Raw genomic sequence first — 21807 nt, 5'->3', positions numbered from 1 at the left:
AAGGAATCAGCATTAGAAATGGAGCACTGTGACCGAGTAGTTAGCACAGATACCCAGTGGTCAGTAGCAGAGAGTGTGGCACAATGGTTAAAAGCTACAGCCTCAGCACCCTGAGGTTGTGGGTTCAAACCCACGCTGCTCCTTGTGACCCTGGGCAAGTCACTTAATCCCCCCTCCATTGCTCCAGGTACATTAGACAGACTGTGAGTCTACCGGGACAGACGGGGAAAAGTGCTTGAGTACCTGAATAAATTCATGTAAACTGTTCTGAGCTCCCTTGGGAGAACAGTATAGAAAATTGAATAAATAGTGTAAAAAAACTTCAGCCTCTGATAACCAGAGCTGGTATTTTGACATCATAATGCCTCATTCCACCAATGCCTAAGAGCCTACCTCATCAGTGATGTCACAATGGCTTAATTGTCCTATACTTGGCTCACTTTTACTACATTTTGATTTCTAGAGTGGCATAGTGGTTAAAGTTACAGCCCCAGCACCCCGGGGACAGACAGGGAAAAATGCTTGAATAAAATTAATGTGAACCATTCTGAGCTCCTTTGGGAGAATGGCATAGAAAGATAAAAGTACTGCTACTCTATTGTGCCCTCTCCTATTTCACCCATTTCAGCTTGGCAGTAGGATCAATCAGTGGCCATGCCCAGCAGTGCCCAGATCTTTGTGTGATCTGGGTGGATGCACACGCAGACATTAACACACCTCTCACCACAGTGTCCGGAAACCTCCATGGGCAGCCAGTGTCCTTTCTCTTACGAGAACTTCAGGATAAGGTATAGTATGTTTTCTCATTTGTGGAGTTTATATTTAGTACAGTTTCATGTTCCAGCAAGCTGAGAGGCTTGGCAGAGGCAGGTCCTCCATGGCTTCTCCCATTGGCTGCTACAGGCAAAGTATCCAGCAAAGCAGCTGCAATTTCATTCCTTTGTGATCTCTAGAAGTGCGTTAATTATTGAAGAGGAATTTATTTCAGCATTTTAATTAATCCTTGCTCTTTGTGTCTTGTTATGGTATCATGTTTTGCTGAATGCATTTAGCATGTCCAGCATAGCTTTTGACTGTATATTATAGCCTATCGCCATAAAATAAATTTTGCCATTAGAAAAGTAATACAAAATAGGAAGTGTCCAATTACCTATGTAATTTGTAGCACATTGCATCTGATTTCATTTTTTTGTGATAATAGGGGAAACAAAATTATAGAACTAAAGTATCACACTGGACAGCTCCCTTGCTAGAGTCGTGCTTCAAATTGGTCAGGTCCGGCATGGAGAATGTATTGTTCTTACCAATATTATCTTGGTGTAATGGGCATCTCTGTTCTGTGTCCAAAATCTATTTTACAGTGCCTTGACTAGTTTCAGCCATATTTAAACTTTAAGACATGGGGGGGGGGGGGGGGAGGATGGAAGAGTGTTCAAGGCCAGCACATTGGACAATATTTGGGGCATTGTAAAATATGCCAGCAAGCCCGTGTTCATTTTAAAGGGCCCAGTGCGCTCTCTTTGATGGGGTTTTATAGAATATTTATATTATAGAATAGTCTTTATAGAATATTTTTAAAAAATATTTCCAGCGAAGCCTCTACCTAGAGTCTCTGTCCAATATGGTGCTTTTATTTTTATTCTAATTAGGTATCCTATTGTATTATCTTTTCCCCTTTTCCATTATACAATTTTAGTTGGTTATTGTAAACCACTTAGATATAGTTTTATAGGCAGTATATAAAATAAAATAGAAATATTAAAATATGAATGGTGATAAATTCTAGATTAATAATACCATGTGTAAAAGTATGCCAAAACCACGTTTCATCCATCACTTTTTAGAACAGACTGGCTTTGAGGAAATAAGAGCCAGAGTTTTTTTATGTACTTTTCATGTGCAGCTCTCTTGTTCCTCAACACTAAATTAATCACCGTAGCTAGAGGATGACTAGCTAGCTAGCCGGCTGGCCTATCCAACCATCAGTCAAACAATTGTGTTTAATGCTGTGATATTTATTTTTTATTTTATTTCTTCCAATTGTGTGTCGCACATACCTATACAAGCTCTAGGCGACATTACAGAGGAAGGGGTTAGAAGAGGGCAGGAAGGACTTTGGAGGGCAGGAAGTAGTGGAGAGAAGAAAAGCATGTAGAGTATTTCATAGAAATTCTTAACTTTACAGATAGGAGCACCATCTATGTAAATATTATCTAAATGAATTAAAGTAATATGTAAATAGGAATAGAAGAGAGGAACCATTAAATAATAGAATTCAGCGAAATTCAATTAATAAAATAAAATGAATAGGGGTAAAAACAATGGAATAAAATTTTAAAATAATTCATAAACAAACTGGGGGAAAAAATGAAATAAGTCTGCCAGAAGTCCAATTTCCAGAGGCAGCTCTGTTGCCTCAACATATTTTAAATAATCTCAACGGCAAAAGTCCAGATGGGACAGATATCTGCTCAGGCTTTCCAGCTACTGGAGTCCCGACAAAATGGATTCTACTCCTCTGAAATGGCACAATGCTCATATGCTGGACTCCAAAGGAACCCTAAAGGGGCATTGGAATAGAGAGTTGCGCGGGGACAGAAATCCTACCTGTCCCTCCCCACCCTTCCCCGCCAAAGTCCCACCCGTCCCCGTGAGGACTCCCACCTGTCCCCGCAAGGAATCCCTCTATCCCCACCCGTCCCCGTGAGGAATCCCCTCCGTCCCCGCCCATCCCCGCGAGGAATCCCCTCCATCCCCGCCAGTCCCTATAAACTTCAGAAATAGATATTTCATTTAATTATGCTACTGAATTAAAGGCTCTGGTAGAAACCCATTTAAAAATAAGCAAAAAGACTTTATTAATTTGGAAATATTAATTGGAAAGAATACATACTTTGTAAACGGGTTTCTACCAGAACCTCTAATGTTTATAAATTTTTATCAACACAACTAATATACTACTTTATCCTGAAGCAAAAAAAAAAGAAATATAATTTTTTTTCCTACCTTTGTTGCCTGGTTTCTGCTTTCCTCATGTTTGCATTCAATTCCTTCCATCCACTATCTCTCTTCTCTCTGCGTCTTCCATTTGCTCTGTTACTGTGCCTCTCCCTTTCTCCCCCCTTCAAAATTGATCTGGCACCCATCTTTTTCCCTCCGCTCCCCCCATAGTCTGGCACCTCTGTCTTCTTCCCTGCCAGCGTCTTCTCCCCACTCCCTCTTCCCCATTTCCTTTCAGCATCCTTCTCCCCACTCTGCCTTCCCCATGTCCTTTCAGCGGCCTTCTCCACCCCTGTTTTCCCCATGTCCTTTCAGCAGCCTTCTCCACCCCTTTGTCTTCCCCATGTCCTTTCAGCAGCCTTCCCCCCCTCCTCCCGTTTTCCCCATGTCCTTTCAGCGTCCTTCTCCACCCCTTTGTCTTCCCCAGTGCTTTCAGCGGCCTTCTCCCCCCCTCAGTTTTACCCATTTCCCTTAAGCGTCTTTTCTTCTCCACTCCACCTTTCCTCCCTCCCTGCCCCTTACCTTTGTGGCACTTCCACACCTGACCGACAACAGAACAGGCTCGGTCGGACAAATCTCCCTGTCCTGTAGCCGCAAATCTAAATTACCTTCTTACAGCAGCTGGAGTATTGAAGCTGCTGTAAGAGGTAATTTAGATTCGCGGCTACAGGGCAGGGAGGTTTGTCGGCCGGTCCTGTTGTCGGTCGATTGGGGGACCTGACTGGCTGTGCACACTCCCCGGGGCGCACCCCCCCCTCCTCTTTCGTACGCCATTGCCTTCTTCCTACCTGCCCTGCTGCACACAGCCGACCGGAAGTCTTCCCGATGTCAGCGCTGACGTCGGAGGAAGGGAGGGCTTTGCTTAAGCCCTCCCTCCAACGTCAGCGCTGACATTGGGAAGACTTCCAGTCGGCTGTGTGCTGTGGCAGGGCAGGTAAGGAGAAGCCTAGCCTCACGGCTCGAGTGCACTAGGGGGCATCCCCACGGGATCCCCGCGACCCTAGGGGGCATCCCCATGGGATCCCCGCGACCCAAGGGGGGAACCTGCAGGTCCCGCGGGATTCCCGTTGTCCCCGTTCCCATGCAGCTCTCTACATTGGAAAGGGGTGACAAGGCGCATCAATACTCCTGTGAAAGAGTATTATACATCGCCACTGTAGCAAAAAGAGTACTGAACCTTTATACAGCTTTCAGTGGAGGAGTCTAGTATCTGTCTTCCCCAAGACTACCCAGAGCACTGGTACTCCATTGTAGTAGCTTAGTTATAAGACAAAAAGAACGAGGCACTAAAAATGGAAGGTAAAACTTCTAGCTAGTTATCAAGAAAAATCGATAGTTCCAGCTATAATCATTTTTGAGCTGAAAACCCAAAAGATGCCCAGTAAACAAAATGTAAAAAAAAAATGCCTAAGCCATTTTTGGCACTATTTCTGTGAGTCTGCAGCTCTCATTACTGCCGAGCTTGGTTCTAAATTTAGTACAGCAATAGCAGAACTATTGGTGAATATTACAAGGTAGGGATTATATTACCTTGGAAAGCAGATGGCAGGCAGGACATGAGTCTCCAATCTTTCTATAGTGACAAATTCACTCTAAAATATCTGGGCTTTTTTTATCATTTTCTTTTATTTTTCTTCCCTTCCTGTGTGATATAAATAAGCTACTGTTTTGAAATTCAGAATATTTGCTTACAATGAATACTTTGAATGTGCTTCACATATTAAGATTAAAGTTAAGATTAAGGAGGTAATATAAAGAAGGCACCAAGCTGTAGCAGCCAGAATACATACAAATGACAGATCACTGTTGCACACACAGGCATGTCTGCACATACATGTGTAAATGACAATATTTTAACTACAAACTATTCTATTAAAGGCACCTGAAGGCAATGATGTGTAGCTTGAGGGTGAGTTTGGGTAGAGCAGGGGTCAGCAACCTCGGTTCTTAAGGGCTACACTCAGTCAAGTTTTCTGGATTTCCTCAATGAATATACATGAAATCTATTTGCAGGCACTGTGTTCATTATATGCAAATAGATTTCCACATAGTCTCTGGGGAAATCCTGAAAACCCAACTAGGTTGCAGCCCTCAAACTGAAGCTGACCATCCCTATGGCAGAGCATAAGTAGGGCACACAGTCACAGCTTAGAATATAGGCTAATGTATACAAATTCTTTTGTAAATTAAGTACAATCATTATTACAAGTTCTATAGCTGCTCTGAGTGATCACACCTTTATTCTAGGTGTGCAGGTGGCATGTTACACTAGTACTATATAAAGAAAAGTACATTTGTTCTTTTCATTATAGAATAGGCTACAGGTAGGCGCCCATTTATTAAACTGCCCTCTAAATCTGTCCAGTACTCAAATAACCAAAGTTGCCAACCTTTCTAGCTACAGCATGTTTCACTACAACATAAATGTGAAATTCTCATTTCTTATACTTTCAGGTGCCACTTCTTCCTGGGTTCTCCTGGACAAAACCCTGCCTCTCAAGATCAGACATTGTATATATTGGTTTAAGGGACATTGACCCTGCTGAGCAGTAAGTAATAATTGCTTTCTCTCTCTCTTTTTTTTGTCTGAGCCCACACTTTGTCATATAACATAAAATTAGGGCTAGTTGTGCGTTTTATCGTTAAGCCTCTAAAGGGGTAACCTGTATGGCTTGGACCTGATCTGAGCTCAGATTTGCTACAGGACACAGATATAACAGCAGAAGAGGTCAAGGAATGAGGTGACTGAAGATTGCATTCATATAAATACATTACCTTGCCTTGGTTACTGTCGCCCAAATAAGACTGAGATTTAAGGAAGAAGTTATAGCAGGACTACACTAACTGAGCAGTTCAAGATTCTGGGAAGGAAACTGAAGCTGAGAACACAGAAGATAGCATTCTCAGAGATCCTGCCAGTACCGAGGGCAGATGTGAAGAGGCAGTCCAAGCTACAAGCAATAAACGCATGGTTGAGGAGATGGTGTGAAGAGGAAGGTTTCCACTTTGTGAAGAACTGGATAACTTTTTTTGGGGAAGAACAAGCTCTTCAGGAGGGATGGACTACACCTGAGCACAGCAGGAACGAGACAGCTGGCGAACAACGTCAGGAAAGGAATAGAGAAGGCTTTAAACTGAGAAGAAGGGGAAAGCCGACAGTCGACCTGATGTCGACGGTTCGGACAAGAGTATCCAATGAAGATACTGAGCAGGAAAAATGCTGGGAAGAAACAAAAGACAAAGTACAGGGGTCCAAAGATCAAGAGAAACTAGAGAACAAAAAGAAGAGTAAACAGCAGGAGCTAGAGGAGCAGGTGGAAATGAGAAAACAGGTTGAGGACGAAAAAGATGCACCACAGGAAGAGGAAGAACGCAACGGAATCCAGGGCCTGGCAGCCCACGAAGGGGACGGCAAGAGGAGCAAATCACAAGGAAAAACAGCAGGAAAGAGAAAAAACCAGGACTTAAATTGCTTGTATGCGAATGCAAGGAACCTAAAGACCAAAATGGGAGAACTGGAAGTCACGGCCAAAAAGGAGGACCTAGACATCATTGGAATCATGGAAACATGGTGGACTGAGGAAAACAAATGGGACGTAGTACTGCCAGGGTACAAACTCTATAGGAGAGACAGGACTCACAAGAAGGGTGGAAGAAAACAAATAGAGGAGGGTGGAGGACTCACAAGAAGGGTCTTTAATAGGCTTAACCTCGAACATTCAATACTACCTAGACCATCACAAATCTGTCATTCTTTTCTCTTTAGACATCTCTGCCGCCTTTGATACCATCGATCACGATCTGCTTTTAAACAGGCTTGAAGAAATAGGAATAAATGAGAGAGTTCTTGCCTGGTTTACTTCTTACCTTGCTAACCGTACTTCTTTTGTCAGATTTAATAATGAAGAATCTACTTCTTATTCTTCATCATTTGGAATACCTCAAGGATCCATTCTGTCCCCTCTACTGTTTAACATTTTTCTCTCACCACTATTAGGAATCTGTCAGTCTATAGGCTTCATTCCATTTTCATACGCTGACGACATTCAACTCATTCATCCCTTGGACCCAGAAAATAACATTGAAATTACATCTATTAACCATAAATTGGAACAAATACAAAACTGGCTTAATTCAAACAAATTAGCGTTAAATATCAATAAGACCAAATCGATGTTATTCAATTGGAAAAAAGACATAATACTTTCAAAACCGTTCATCCTTAATAACATCCCACTTAATTTGGTATCCTCGGTCAAAATTCTCGGCGTAGTACTAGATGATAAATTAATTTACCACGAACACATTTCTCTTATCGTTAAAAACTGTTTCTTTAAATTACGTCAGATTCGCTCAATCGCCAAATTTCTTAGTTCAACTTCAATAAAAATACTTATTCACTCCTTAGTAATATCAAAAATTGACTACTGCAATGCTCTACTTATTAATATTACACAGAAAGAAAAAAGGAGATTGCAGTTAATACAGAATACGGCCATAAAATTAATTTATAACGCGAAAAAATATGACCATGTTTCCCCACTACTAAAAGACGCTCACTGGCTACCAATCGGCCATAGGATTATGTTCAAAATAATGCTTCTCATTTTCAAAACTTTAGCATCCAACGAACCACAATTTATTTCTAGATCACTAATCCCATACAAAACCCAACGCCCACTTCGATCATCCGATCAAAATCTACTTTCTGTACCCTCTTTGAAAATTATAGGGACAAGGAGATCAAACATGTTCACAGTGATGGGACCACAATGGTGGAACGCCCTTCCTCAGTATATTAGAATTGAACACGACATCGTAACATTTAAAAAACTTTTAAAAACTTATTTATTTAATGATGCTTTTAACACTTGAAATTTATTTGCTTTAGGGACACTTCTTAAATTGTGCTTTGGTTTTATAACCCCGTACCTTTTGCTTTTACCTTTTTTACCGAACCCAAGATTGTAACTTTTTAATTTCTTTCCTCCCACCTCAAGTATGTACTTTATGTAATTTTATTGTTAATATGTTAGTTTCTCTGTTTCTTTACTTGGATGATGTACATCGCCTAGCAATTTTAATAGGCGATTCATCAAATGTTTAATAAACTTGAAACTTGGAGGAATAGCACTATATATAAAGGACACCATTCACTCAACCGGAATGGATACGGCAGCGAAGGCGTAAGGATTGGAATCATTATGGGTCAAATTACCGGGAAGAAATGGAGCTGACATAAAATTGGGACTGTACTATCACCCACCTAGACAAACAGAAGCAAACGACAAAGAACTGGAAGCAGAATTGAGGCGGGAATGCTAAAGCGGAAGTGTGATGGTAATGGGGGATTTTAACTACCCTGGGATAGACTGGAATATTGGAAACTCCTACTGTGCAAGGGAGGCAGAATTCCTAGAGGCTGTGAGGGACTGCTTCATGGAACAGATTGTCAAGAAATCAACACGCGGGGATGCCACACTCGACCTAATCCTCAACGGGCTAGGGGACCTGCAAAGAATGTAGAAGTAATAGGACCACTAGGAAACAACGATCACAACATGATCCAGTACAAATTAGAAGTAGGAACATCAAAAGTGAAGAGAACCACAGCGACAACGCTCAACTTTAAGAAAGGGAACTACGATGCTTTGAGAGCAATGGTGAGAAAGAAACTCAAAAACGGCCCAAAAAGGATGGAGACCGTAGAGAAAGCCTGGTCCCTATTCAAAGACACGGTGCAAGAAGCACAAAGCCTGTATATCCCCAGGTTTAGGAAAGGGTGCAAAAAAAATCGAACAAAAGACCCAGCATGGATAACAAATGAAGTGAAGAAAGCGATAGGTGACAAGAAAAAATCATTCCAAAAATGGAAAAAGGACCAAACCGGGGAGAATTGGGAGGAACACAAAAAAACACCAAAAAGAATGTTACCGAGCGGTTAAGAAAGCAAAAAGAAAATACAAAGAGAGGCTGGCTGGGGAAGCAAGAAACTTCAAAACGTTCTTCAGATACTTTAAAGGGAAGCAACCGGCGAGGGAGGAAGTAGGACCGTTGGATGATGGAGACAGAAAGAGAGTGGTAAAGGAGGAAAAAGAGGTAGCTGACAGGCTAAACAAGTTCTTCTCGTCTGTCTTCACAAACGAGGACAAATCCAATGTACCAGAACCCGAAGAGATCATAAATGGAGATCAAGACGTAAAACTGTCGCAATTAGAGGTAAGCCATGAGGATGTCCTCAAGCAGATAGATAGATTGAAAAGTGACAAATCACCAGGCCCGGACGGAATCTACCCAAGGGTACTAAAAGAACTAAGAAACGAGATAGCGGAAACAATCCGACAAATTTGTAACCTATCCTTGAAAACTGGGGAGATCCTGGAGGACTGGAAAATAGCAAATGTCACACCTATCTTCAAAAAGGGATCAAGGGGTGACCCGGGGAATTACAGGCCGGTAAGCTTGACTTCAGTTCCGGGCAAGATGGTAGAAGCACTGATAAAAGACAGCATCTGTGAGCACATAGAAAAAAATGGACAACTGAAAGTGAGCCAGCATGGCTTCTGCAAGGGAAGATCGTGCCAAACGAACTTACTGCACTTCTTTGAAGGGATAAACAGCCAGATGGACAAAGGGGAACCCATAGACATCATTTATCTCGACTTCCAAAAAGCCTTCGACAAGGTACCTCATGAGCGGTTACTTAGGAAGCTGTGGAACCACGGGGTGGAAGAGGACGTATACAGATATAAACACTGGTTGGCAGGCAGAAAGCAAAGGGTTGGAGTGAAGGGCCACTAATCCGACTGGCAGAGGGTCACGAACGGTGTTCCCCAGGGGTCGGTGCTCGGACCGCTGCTGTTCAATGTATTTATAAATGACCTGGAAATGGGGACGAAGTGTGAAGTTATAAAATTTGCAGATGACACCAAACTCTGTAGCAGGATTAGAACCGCGGAAGAATGTGAAGACCTACACAGAGACCTAAACCAACTGGAAGAGTGGGCAAATAAATGGCAAATGAACTTTAATATAGAGAAATGCAAGGTCATGCATATAGGGAAAAAGAACCCGATGTTCAGCTACAAAATGAGGGGATCAGTGCTGGGGGAAAGTAACCTTGAAAAAGACTTGGGTGTGCTGGTGGATACAACAATGAAATCAATGGCACAATGTGCAGCAGCCTCAAAGAAAGCAAACCGAATGTTGGGTATTACAACAAGGACGAAGGAAGTCATCATGCCGCTGTATCGCACGATGGTGCGCCCGCATCTGGAGTACTGTGTCCAATATTGGTCACCGTACCTCAAGGACATGGCGATACTTGAGAGGGTTCAGAGAAGAGCGACGAAACTGATAAAAGGTATGGAGAACCTTTCATAAGCAGACAGGTTAGAAAGGCTGGGGCTCTTCTGCCTGGAAAAGCGGAGACTCAGAGGAGACATGATAGAGACTTTCAAGATCATGAAAGGCATAGAGAAGGTAGAAAGGGACAGATTCTTCAGCCTATTGGGAACCACAAGAACAAGAGGCCACTCAGAGAAATTGAAAGGGGACAGGTTTAGAACCAATGCTAAGAAATTCTTTTTCACTCAGAGGGTGGTGGATACCTGGAATGTGCTTCCGGAGGTTGTGATAGGACAGAGTACACTACCGGGTTTCAAAGAAGGATTGGATAAATTCCTGAAGGATACGGGAATTGAGGGATATAGATAGAGGTAGAGATAGGCTATGAAAGGGTATAGATAGAAGGACAAGGGGGATTAAAGGGTTTAGACAGGGATCACCTTACAGGTCATGGACCTGATGGGCCACCGCGGGAGTGGACTGCTGGGCATGTTGGACCTCTGGTCTGACCCAGCGGAGGCAACCAAGGTTTGAAGAATCTGTCCCTCCCATTTTCTCTATGCTATGATCTTGTAAGTCTCTATCATGTCCCCTCTAAGCCTCCGCTTTTCCAGGGAAAAGAGCCCCAGTTTCTCCAATCTTTCAGCATAGGAAAGGTTTTCCATACCTTTTATCAATCTTGTCGCTCTTTTCTGAACCCTCTTGAGTATCGCCATGTCCTTCTTAAGGTATGGCGACCAGTATTGGACGCAGAACTCCAAATGCGGGTGCACCATTGCCCGATATAATGGCAAGATAACTTCCTTCGTTCTGGTTGTAATAACTTCCTTGATGATACCTAGCATTCTGTTCGCCTTCTTAGAGGCCGCTGCGCACTGGGCCAACGGTTTCATTGTCTTGTTTACCAGTACCCTAAGTCCCTTTTTAGGCTACTTTCACCCATTACCAGCCCTCCCATCGTGTAGTGTTTCTGTTTCCTATGTGCAAGACTTTACACTTCTCTACATTGAACTTCATCTGCCATCTTGTCAGCCACTCCTCTAGTTTGTTCAGGTCCCTTTGTAAATCTTCGCAGTCCTCTTTAGTCCTAGCTCCATTAAATAATTTGTCATCTGAGAATTTTATTATTTCGCACTTCGTCCCTGTTTCTAAATCATTTATAAATACATTGAATTGCAGCAACCCTTGCGGAACACCACTCGTGACCCTCCTCCAGTCCGAGTAGTGGCCCTTCACTCCTACCCTCTGCTTCCTACCCGCCAACCAGTTCCTGATCCATCTGTGTACATCTCCTTCCACCCCATGGTTCTTCAGTTTCCGAAGTAGGCGTTCATGGGGTACCTTGTCAAAGGCTTTTTGGTGTGTGCTTAGTGCTAATTCTATAATGGCACTCAGGCAAACCTAGGTTGTTGTAGTGCAAACTCACTTTGGCATACCAAATGTTAGGCACAATCACTTATGCCAGGTCAATGGCTGATCAATGCATGCAATTAATAGTATTCTAGAAGTTGTGCATGTTTGGCAACATGTCTATGGCTCACCCATGTACAGTATAAGCTTCCTTGCAGTTATGCACCATAGCTCTTGGGCACTACCTTATAAAATAGCACCCAATACATATATACATGTCCCTGCTAATTATTCATACATACTAATAGGCGCCTATGTTTAGAATTGCCCCAACACTGTTTACAGTCCAGGGGTGGCAGGTAGGTGGGAGTCAGTCTTTGCTCCAGTGTGAAAATGAGGACGAATCGGAGTAGAATCAGGAATAAGACCTGCATGAAAATGTAGGCGGAAGATGACACAAGCATAAAACCTCCATATATTGTAGGAGAAGACCCCTGTGATAACCCTAAATAGTTATATTCCCAAGAGAGACAGACATTATGCATATGAATTCATTCTTCTAAGCTATCATTTTCCTCGCTGTCAGCAAAAGAGAGAGAGATTCACCTTTGCTCCAGAAACCAGCAGTCAGATTTCCTGACTGTGGCCTTATTGTTTTGGGACATGATATGATGTTCTCCTAAGAAGCACTAGTGAAGGACAGTGTAACTCAGGGGGGGGGGGGTGTCTGTTCTCCAGTGTTATTAGCCTTAGTATTGGAAATGCACTTGTCAGGGAAATATAGAAAGGTCAATTTTGGCACCAGGTAATGTCACGTTTCTGTATGGCTCCATGATAAGTATATAAGTAACTAGGAGGTACCCTAGTCTACTGATATAATGTATACAAGAGACATGCTGGGTGGCATAAGAAAGAAAGAGAAGGGAGAGAAGAGAGAGGAGTCATACCCAAGAGAACATTAGATTGCTATTTCGTATGTATGCTATCCTCGCAGCAATCTTATTAAGACCCAGTGGCTCTATTCAGGAGCCTTGCTTGTGGTTTGCTGCAGAAAACCTTGGAATAAGGCTCTCAGCTAAGGGCTATCACTCAAATTAGCAGACTAGTTACGATAGAGAGACATTGTAAATGAATGTTAATAGCAGCAACATTTGAAGCCTAGTTCCAACTGAACTGCAAGGATAAAAAGTGGGTCAAAAAATCAGTATCTACTTTATTTTCATTTTAAAATAGTTACATTCTGAAGAACTATAACATCCCGTACTTTTCCATGAGGGATATTGATCAGCTTGGCATCCAGAAAGTCATGGAGAGAACGTTGGAGCAGCTTTTGAGCAGGTATGTGTTTTTAATATAAACTTATTAAAATCATTCTAGAGATTCTAGGCAGTTACTATAGTCCAACAAATGAGAGGGTGCAATACGAGGTGCTACCCAAATGTTCAGGGAATTCAATGGTAAAAAAAAATATTTTTTTTTTCCAAATTCTTCATTCATTTTTCCATCTTACATCAAGTACACAATATTATATCAGTTAAAACTTGTATACATCACTTGAATTTTTTTCTAATATCTTAAATACATAAAATTATACCCTCCCCACCCACCCTTCCCACAAATATTTTAGTCAATAATCATATAAATATTATATTCTTATTTATTGATTAAACTTTTAATAAAACTTAATACCAACCCCCCTATATATAAATGTACTTTCAGTGGACAATGGTGTCTAATCATTGCAATATTTTATCAGTGGCCCCCAAATCTTTTCAAAATTATTATAATTCCCTTTTTGTATGGCAGTTATTCTTTCCATTTTGTAAATGTGGCACAATGAATTCCACCTGAAGGTATAGTTAAGTCTACTGTAATTTTTCCAATTACTGGTGATATGTTGTATGGCGACTCCTGTCATAATCGATAAAAGTTTATTATTGCTTGATGAAATTTGACTTTTTGTTCTCATTGACATACCGAACATAATTGTATCATATGATAATGCTACATGGTTGAGACCAAATTGATTTCCAAAAGGCCATGATACAGGGACAATAGAATATTAAATGATCCAAAGTCCCTGCTTCCAGATTACAATGCCAGCATCTATTAGACTTAGAGCTATCTAACTTTTGTAATCTAACTGGGGTCCAAAATGCTCCATGTAAAAGGAAAGACCAAGTTTGTCTCATAGATGCGGACACAGTACATCTCATTCTTCTAGTTTCCACCGTCTCCTTCGAAGTAATCCCCTTGGGAATATATACAACGACCCCAGCGTTTTTCCGTGAGTCCATGCATCTATGAAAGTCATCTTGGGTGAGTGCCTTAAGGACCTCCTGCGACTCTGCCTGGATCGTTTCAATCACGTTAAAACGGCAGTCGTAATTTTATTGTGGAGAATAGGAAAAAAATCTCAGGGGGCAAGGTCAGGCGAACAGAGATGGTACGTAATCACTGTAATGTTTCTGGAAGTTCCGAACAGACAAACGCGATGGGCCTTCTGTTCACCGGTTAGCAGTCTTGACACATATTTTGCAGAAATGTGTCTCGTGTTCAATTCGTCCAACAAAATTTGTTGAACTGTTCCATATGACTATCCTACTATCTCACAAACACCGTGGATAGTTTGCCTACGATCTGCAAGGATAGTTTCATTAACTTTTGCTATGGTTTCCGGTGTTGTGCTTGCCTTCGGTCGGCCAGAACAGTCATTGTCGTGGATAGATGTTTGTCCGCTCTTGAAGCGTTTGTACCAAAGAAAGGTTTTACTTTGGCACATGGCATTATCTCCAAAGGCTTCCTGGAGCATACGATGGGTTTCTGCAGCAGTTTTTTTAAAAAGTTTGAAACAAAATTTGATGCAGATTCTTTGCTCAGTAAAATCTGTCATATTGAAATCGCCAAGTCACTAAAACACAACCTTACAAAATTGCACAGAACAAAACGCAACCACTCAGCTGCACACTGATTCACAAAGCATACTGCTAGACCTCTCTAGCAGTGGAAGGGCATGCTATATCCAATTCGCGTGCGCTGTTCACATTCCCTAAACTTTTGAGCAGCACCTCATAGTCTGCTATGTAGATTCCAAAGCAATTCACTACTAGGCACAGGGTTTAAAACAGGGGTGGGCAACCTCAGTCCTCAATCCAGTTACACTTTCAGGATTTCCCAACCAAATATGCATAAGATCTATTTATAGGCACTACCTCCATTGTATGCAAATCTGATGCATATTCATTGAGAAAATCCTGAAAACTGAAAACCCAACTGGATTGCAGTCCTCGATACCCACATAAGGACAGTGTAACACCCTAAGAGAACAGAGCTCTGGCCTGGAAGAACTAGGTCACTTGAACTCCAGTTATTTGCAACTTAGCACTAAGTTGTTGTTGTTTTTTTTGTACTTTTATGTGTAGCTTACCACTGCAAGTCAGCACAGCTGAGTACCCTCTAACACAGTGTTCAACTTTTTGACACCTATGGACTGGCGGAAATAAAATAATAATTTTGTGGACCTGCACCAGTCTGCAGCCCGGCAGTTGAACACTGGGCTAAGTTGTGGACCAGATCCCGCCATCTCCACCCAAACCCCGCCCCCATCATAGTACTAATTGTAACACTATTTTTTCCATTTATTTTTCACATATACACACAATATAATCTTATTAACACTACATAATGGTTAACCACAAAATTAAACTACACAAAGCACACTGTATGCTTCTCAACATTCATTCCTACCAGAACAGATAACCCCTATGCAAATACGGGACCAAAAACTAAAAGTACTAATATATACAAACAAACCCTAAGATGCAAGACTATGCATTCAGTACAACCCCAGAGAAAAAGAAACAAATGCATTTCTTCCTGAACAGACAGCAGATGTAAATCAATCACTAAATTCAAAAATAAAATCAATCCTCCTACTGTTGGTGTCTCCTTCCCTCCATGCTATGCCTTGCCTTCGGGCCGGCTCCCTCTTCCTCAGTGCTGCAGTGAACAAAGTCATGGACAGTGCGTCCCACGCTTCATCTGAAAGCGTTCCCTCCAACGTTGCAACGTCAGAGAGAAGGCTTCCGGTTCAGGCGCAAGATGCGCATAGGAGCCTCTGCCTGCAGCTTTGTGCGCTGCAGGTACTGAGGAAGAGGGAGCCAGCCCAAAGACAATGCTGCATCAATCGCACCGAGGACCGGTGGCTGAAGAGCACTGTCTGGGGCCCGACGCACGTGCTGGCCCAGGAAATTTCTGTGGACCGGTCCACAGACCGGCGGTTGAACACTGCTCTAACATTCTTCCTGCAGAACTTTCCCTGTGGTGTATTACACAGATGCCGTTACCCAGTTTCTGACCACCCCATCCTGGTGTATTATGGGACTTGTAGCACTGATTTCAGTGGGCAGAACAGGCACTACAAATCACACACTGCTTGAGGACTTAAATTCAAGACTAGGTGTGGTCAAAAAGTCTCCAACTTGGAACTGGGTAACTTGGCATCTATGCTAACAGTAGGCATCAGTAGTGCAGGAATAGATACTATTTTCACAAAAAGCACTAGGGGTCCTCTTCTGTTTTAGGGCTTCTAAAGGAAACTAAAAGGTTACACCAAATGCCTGAAGCAAGTACCCAACTTGTAGAGAGCAGTAATGGAGGTGAAATTTCAGTCTAAGGCTCCTGCTTAATTTTACTATATACATTCTTTAATCTTTCTCCTACAAAACAAGGGCCATTTTTTTTTTTTTTTTTGGGGGGGGGGGAATATTGTAAATGCCAACCCCCCTTATGTCAGGGGCAGCAGAACATCTGTTTGCTTGGAACAGTCAAATGAACCAAGCTTTTGTCCAGTCATCCCTCTCTCTCTCTGGTTGCTAATACTGTGTGAAGCAAAAATTGATAGGACCGTGGCCTCTTTGGCCCACCTCATTCTTCAGCCTATGCCTCATGGGGTGGTGTGAGAGGAATCCTTGTAAAATACTGCATTGTTAGAGTATGAAAACTATGCTCTTGTTGGAACGGTAAGGGCATAAATCCCAGTTCTGCTATTCAGGCCTAGCAGGATCTAGCCTCCAAATTTTGCAAAACTATGGTGCTAGTATTACAGAGGGAGTGATGGATGAGGAAGGTTTTCACATACTCTGTAGGGTGGATGGGGTGGGGGGCTGACTTTCACTATAAACAGTATAAAGTAGCAACTTGTTAATTATAAAGAAAGAATACATCAAATCAGTTTTTCTAATAATTCTACAGAAAGTTATGCTGCTTACATGAAATACATAGAACTTTGGCTAGATAGCAACTTAGTTTCATAAAAGGATCTTTCTAGATAGCATGATTTAGACAGGAAGAGACTCATGGGTTTTTGGTTTCACCTTTCTTTAGAAGAAAAAGACCAATTCATCTGAGCTTTGACATTGATGCCTTTGATCCCACATTGGCTCCAGCGACAGGCACTCCTGTTCTGGGAGGATTAACATACAGAGAAGGCATATACATAACAGAGGAAATCCATAATACAGGTAAACTGAACTGGTGCAGTGCTAGAGGGTTTGCAAATCAGGTGAAAAAAAATGTTTAAGTTTTACAGCAAGTTTTGTTATCCAAGAACATAAGAATTGCCACTGCTGGGTCAGATCAGTGGTCCATCATGCCCAGCAGTTCGCTCACGCGGTGACCCTTAGGTCAAAGACCAGTGCCCTGAGATTAGCCTTATTTGCGTACGTTCCGGTTCAGCAGGAACTTGTCTAACTTTGTCTTGAATCCCTAGAGTGTGTTTTCCCCTGTAACAGCCTCCGGAAGAGCGTTTCAGTTTTCTACCACTCTCTGGGTGAAGAAGAACTTCCTTACGTTCTTAACCCAGTCCTTAATAATGAATATGTATAAATCAGATCTACATAAGAATGGAGGCAGTACATGCAAATTTGCATACTCACGGTGGATATATGACAAAGTTAAGAAAGTAGTGTTGAAGATGTAAGTCAGTACTGCTCGAGCCACACCTTACTACTCAGGATTACCACCATGAATATACATGAGAAATCTACATGTACAGACAACCTATTAAATCTAAAACTCTCACATGGACATTCGTTATGGTAATCCTGAAATATTTTTCACTCTACACCTTTATCCCTATATTTTACAGATTGTTGTTTCATTCTTAATATGTAAGTAGAAATGAAAGATAAAAGTATAAAGTGAAAAATATAATATACATGGGGGGTTGACAATACTATGGACTTATTACCCAGTAATAATCTAAACTAAACTAAACTAAGCCTTAAGTTTATATACCGCATCTTCTTCACGGAAGTGGAGCTCGGCACAGTTTACAAAGCTTAAAAATATAAGAAGAGAAAGGAGAGAGATTTATTATTAAAATTTGATAATTCTGAAAGACTTACTGGCTTAGTGTGCCTTCAGGAGAGTTGAAGCACTGCTGTAAACAGATCAAGTATGAATTAAACTGAAAATGTGGAGGGTAATTTTATAGGAGGTGCCAAGTAAGCACTTATATTGGTTATTGTATAAAGATATACCTTTATATACTCAAATATAAACTGAAATTTTGGGGCCCAAAAATGAGGGGCTTGGTTTATATTCAAGTCACCTGATCTGCATCCCCTCCCCCCAGACTTGTTGTACGCCTCCCATAAGACTACCTTAAGCCCTGGTTACCCAGCAGCAAGGTAAGACAGAAGCAATCCTTCCTGGATCCTCCCAGGTGACTCTAAACCACCCCGCATCCCTGCCCCCTAACTAAACTAAGCTTTGTATACCGGGTCATCAACTAAAGGAAGCTTGACACAGTTAACAATAATTAATAAATTGCAAGAGAATTAATTTTTAAAATATTTTGCAAATAGGAAAGTTTTTAAAGGTTTGGAAAGGACCAGGACATCACAAGGTTAAATGAAGTACATCGCTTTGAATTTGATTAAGCGATTAATCAAGAAAAATAATAAACTTGAAACTTGAAGTTCATTCCATATTTGAGAAAATTTAAAAACCAAAGAAAGACAAAAATACTTAATTCCTTTCCTAGAAGGGAGGGAAAGCTTAAATTGTTAGGTACCTCTCGCATAGGAAAATCTGTAAACGTTCCATGATAGAGGAACAAAAGGAGCAAAAATAGCATATAAAATCTTAAAAATAATACATACACATTTAAATTGAATTCTAAGATGAACCGGGAGCCAGTGGAAGCTTAAAAACAAAGGAGTCACGTGGTCGAACTTGCTCTTTACATAGATCAACTTCGCAGCGGTATTCTGAATTAACTGAAACTTTTGAAGGCAGATCTTTGTGATGCCAAGATAGATAGCATAACAGTAATCTAGACAAGATAGTATAATTGATTGGATCAGAACAGAAAAATAGCGTTGATGGAAATAAGATCTAACCTTTCTCAACATTCGTTACCTAAAAAAACCTTTTTGACCAGAGTTTATTTGATCCTTAAAGGTAAGGGAAGAGTCCAAAAGTATTCCCAAGATCTTGGAAAAGAACTCAATTTGCAGAGAAACCCCAGAATCTAATAGTATAGTGCAGTGGTAGGCAATTCCAGTCCTTGAGAGCCGGAGCCAGGTCAGATTTTCAGGATATCCACAATCAATATGCATGAGATAGATTTGCATCTCAAGGAGGCAGTGCATGCTAATCCATCTCATACATATTGATTGTGGATATCCTGAAAACCTGACCTGGCTCCGGCTCTCGAGGGCCGGAATTGCATAACCCTGGTTTAGTGGAAGGGAGACAATCTAGTTTTGGACCTAACCACAAGAGTTTTAGTTGCATCTGGACGGACATAGCCCAAGCCTGAAGTCTGAAAATGCAATGATTTATTTTAAAAACTAAATTGGTAATGATTGAACCAATCTCAATCAATATAAAGATATCATCCACATAGTATAGACCAGGGATGTGCAATGTCGGTCCTCGAGGGCCGCAGTCCAGTCGGATTTTCAGGATTTCCCCAATGAATATACATGAGGTCTATTTGTATGCACTGCTTTCATTGTATGCTAATACATCTCATGCATATTCATTGGGGAAATCCTGAAAACCCGACTGGATTGCGGCCCTCGAGGACCGACATTGGACACCCCTGGTATAAACTATAGAGCATTTCCCAAGGTGACAACTTAAAGGTGTTCAGAGTACTCATATAAAGATTGAACAGGATTGGGGAAAGCGGAGAACCCTATGGAACCCCACAAGGAGGCTGCCAGGAGTTAGACATACTTCAATACTGACTGAGTAATACTTCAATACTGACTGAGTAAGAATGAGACAGTAAAAATTTAGAAAACCAGTCAAGAACAACCTGATTAATTCTGATATCTGAAAGTAATTGAAGCAAAATATCATGATGCAACACATCAAACGCTGCAGATAAATCAAACTGAAGTAAAATAGAACATTTATTTTCCAGTCGTAGTTGTTTAATTTTAGAAAAATCGAGAAATCAATAAAGTTTCAGTACTAAAATTAGAACGAAATCCATGTTGGAAAGGTTGAAGTAATGAAACTTTCTCCAGGTAATTGGTACCTTTAAAGTCTTGGTGGTCTAGCAATGAAGTGGGGCAGGAGCGATCTTTCTATGCTCCTTCTCCGTGAAGAGCCGCAATAAAAAATGGCTGCTATTTTTGATTGTGGTTATTCACGGGGCAGGAATGTAGAAAGATTGCTCCTGTCCCGCTTTACTGCTAGTGTACCAGGACTTTAAAGGTAAGGGCTTGAGGGGGCAGGGATGCGGGGTGGTTTAGAGTCACCTGGGAGGATTCAGGAAGAATTGCTTCTCCTTCACCTTGCTGCTGGGCACCCAAGGCTTAAGGTAGGCTTATGGGAGGTCTACAAGAAGTCTGGGCGAACAAGCAATTCACATCTTTTTTCCACTCCACTCATTATTTTATAGACCTCTATCATATCACCCCTGAGCCGTCTCTTCTCCAAACTGAAGAGCTTAGATTTTTGTTTTTCAATATGGCCAAAGTAGGCAGGAAAAAGCATAAACATTTAGTTTCAATTTGTAGGATGTCCAGAGAATCTACTAATGAATTCATGACATGGCCGTACTCATCCAGAAAAATTACTTCATGATGACTGGTTAAAATCAATTGATTGAAAAAGATTTTATTTTTTTTCTGGCACTGATGCCACATCATCATACTCGAGTTTGTAGCTTACCAGACACACCTTGCTCCCAACATAACATCTTTTTAACTTACAAAGTTAAAAAAAAAAAATATATATATATATATACTTATATGTCAAAGACCAAGGCATCTGTATCACTTCATGCAATTTCATTTAAAAGGAAGCATGCTGGAAATTGGAAGCAGCACAATAATGGGCTTAGTGGCACAAAAAATTGGATGAGTATTGCTAAAAAGTAACTTTATAAAAGTACGCAATTAGACATTATATTACTCATTACAGAAAAGTGTATTACAGTTACTTATTACTTTTGCATGAAAGTAATCATTACAATTACACATTACTTTTAAAAGTAATGTATTAGCAGTAATATATTACAACCCAGCACTGCCAGCAGCCTGGGAGCAGGTGTAACAGAATGCAGCTGCAGTACACACATTGCTCTACTCAAACTCCTCCTCCAAACACACCTACTTCTACATAACCCATGTGTACAGGCATGTTCTAATTTGGAGGACTTTTTACACATTTCAAGGCATAGCCACACAAAAAGCTTTTATAAAATTACCCTATGTTGTAACTGACTAAAACTGGCTCCATTGCTCATTGTAGCGAACAAAATCAAGTGACACTCATTTTGTAACATTTATACTTCAGCTGAATGTGGTCTCATGAAATATGAAAGAGTGTAAAGAGAAAGTAAACGCTGCAAGATAATAGAAGATTGAATTTTAATAAAACGTTTCAAAAAAAAAAAAAAAAAAAATGAAAAAATAGAATAAGTTAATTGAAACCTTTTCTAAATAAAACAGGCTGAATTTAATGGTTTAGAATAAATAAAAGATACTGGAGTAAGGCCAATGATTGGAGAAAAAAGGAGCTAATACAACTACGCTGAATATCCCAGTCATTGAATACGACTACGCATAGGCTCCATTACTGAGG

The 21807-nt window shown here is 41.1% G+C and overlaps 1 protein-coding gene across 2 annotated transcripts in view; it reads left to right on the top strand.

Annotated features, from left to right (window-relative positions):
• The window catches only part of ARG2 (arginase 2), a 66047-nt gene that overhangs the window by 43315 nt on the left and 925 nt on the right, over window positions 1–21807 (top strand). For both annotated transcript variants that reach the window (XM_033952112.1, XM_033952113.1), the window contains 4 exons: window positions 629–788; window positions 5455–5549; window positions 12931–13035; window positions 17083–17219. In XM_033952112.1, coding sequence (XP_033808003.1) covers window positions 629–788; window positions 5455–5549; window positions 12931–13035; window positions 17083–17219 — 497 coding nt within the window. The remainder of the gene's footprint in view (window positions 1–628; window positions 789–5454; window positions 5550–12930; window positions 13036–17082; window positions 17220–21807) is intronic.

Source organism: Geotrypetes seraphini, chromosome 7 (genome assembly GCF_902459505.1).
Source record: "Geotrypetes seraphini chromosome 7, aGeoSer1.1, whole genome shotgun sequence".
In the NCBI taxonomy this organism is placed as follows: domain Eukaryota; kingdom Metazoa; phylum Chordata; class Amphibia; order Gymnophiona; family Dermophiidae; genus Geotrypetes; species Geotrypetes seraphini.
Note: the sequence above shows the minus strand (reverse complement) of the source record. Positions and strands in the feature narration are given on the sequence as shown.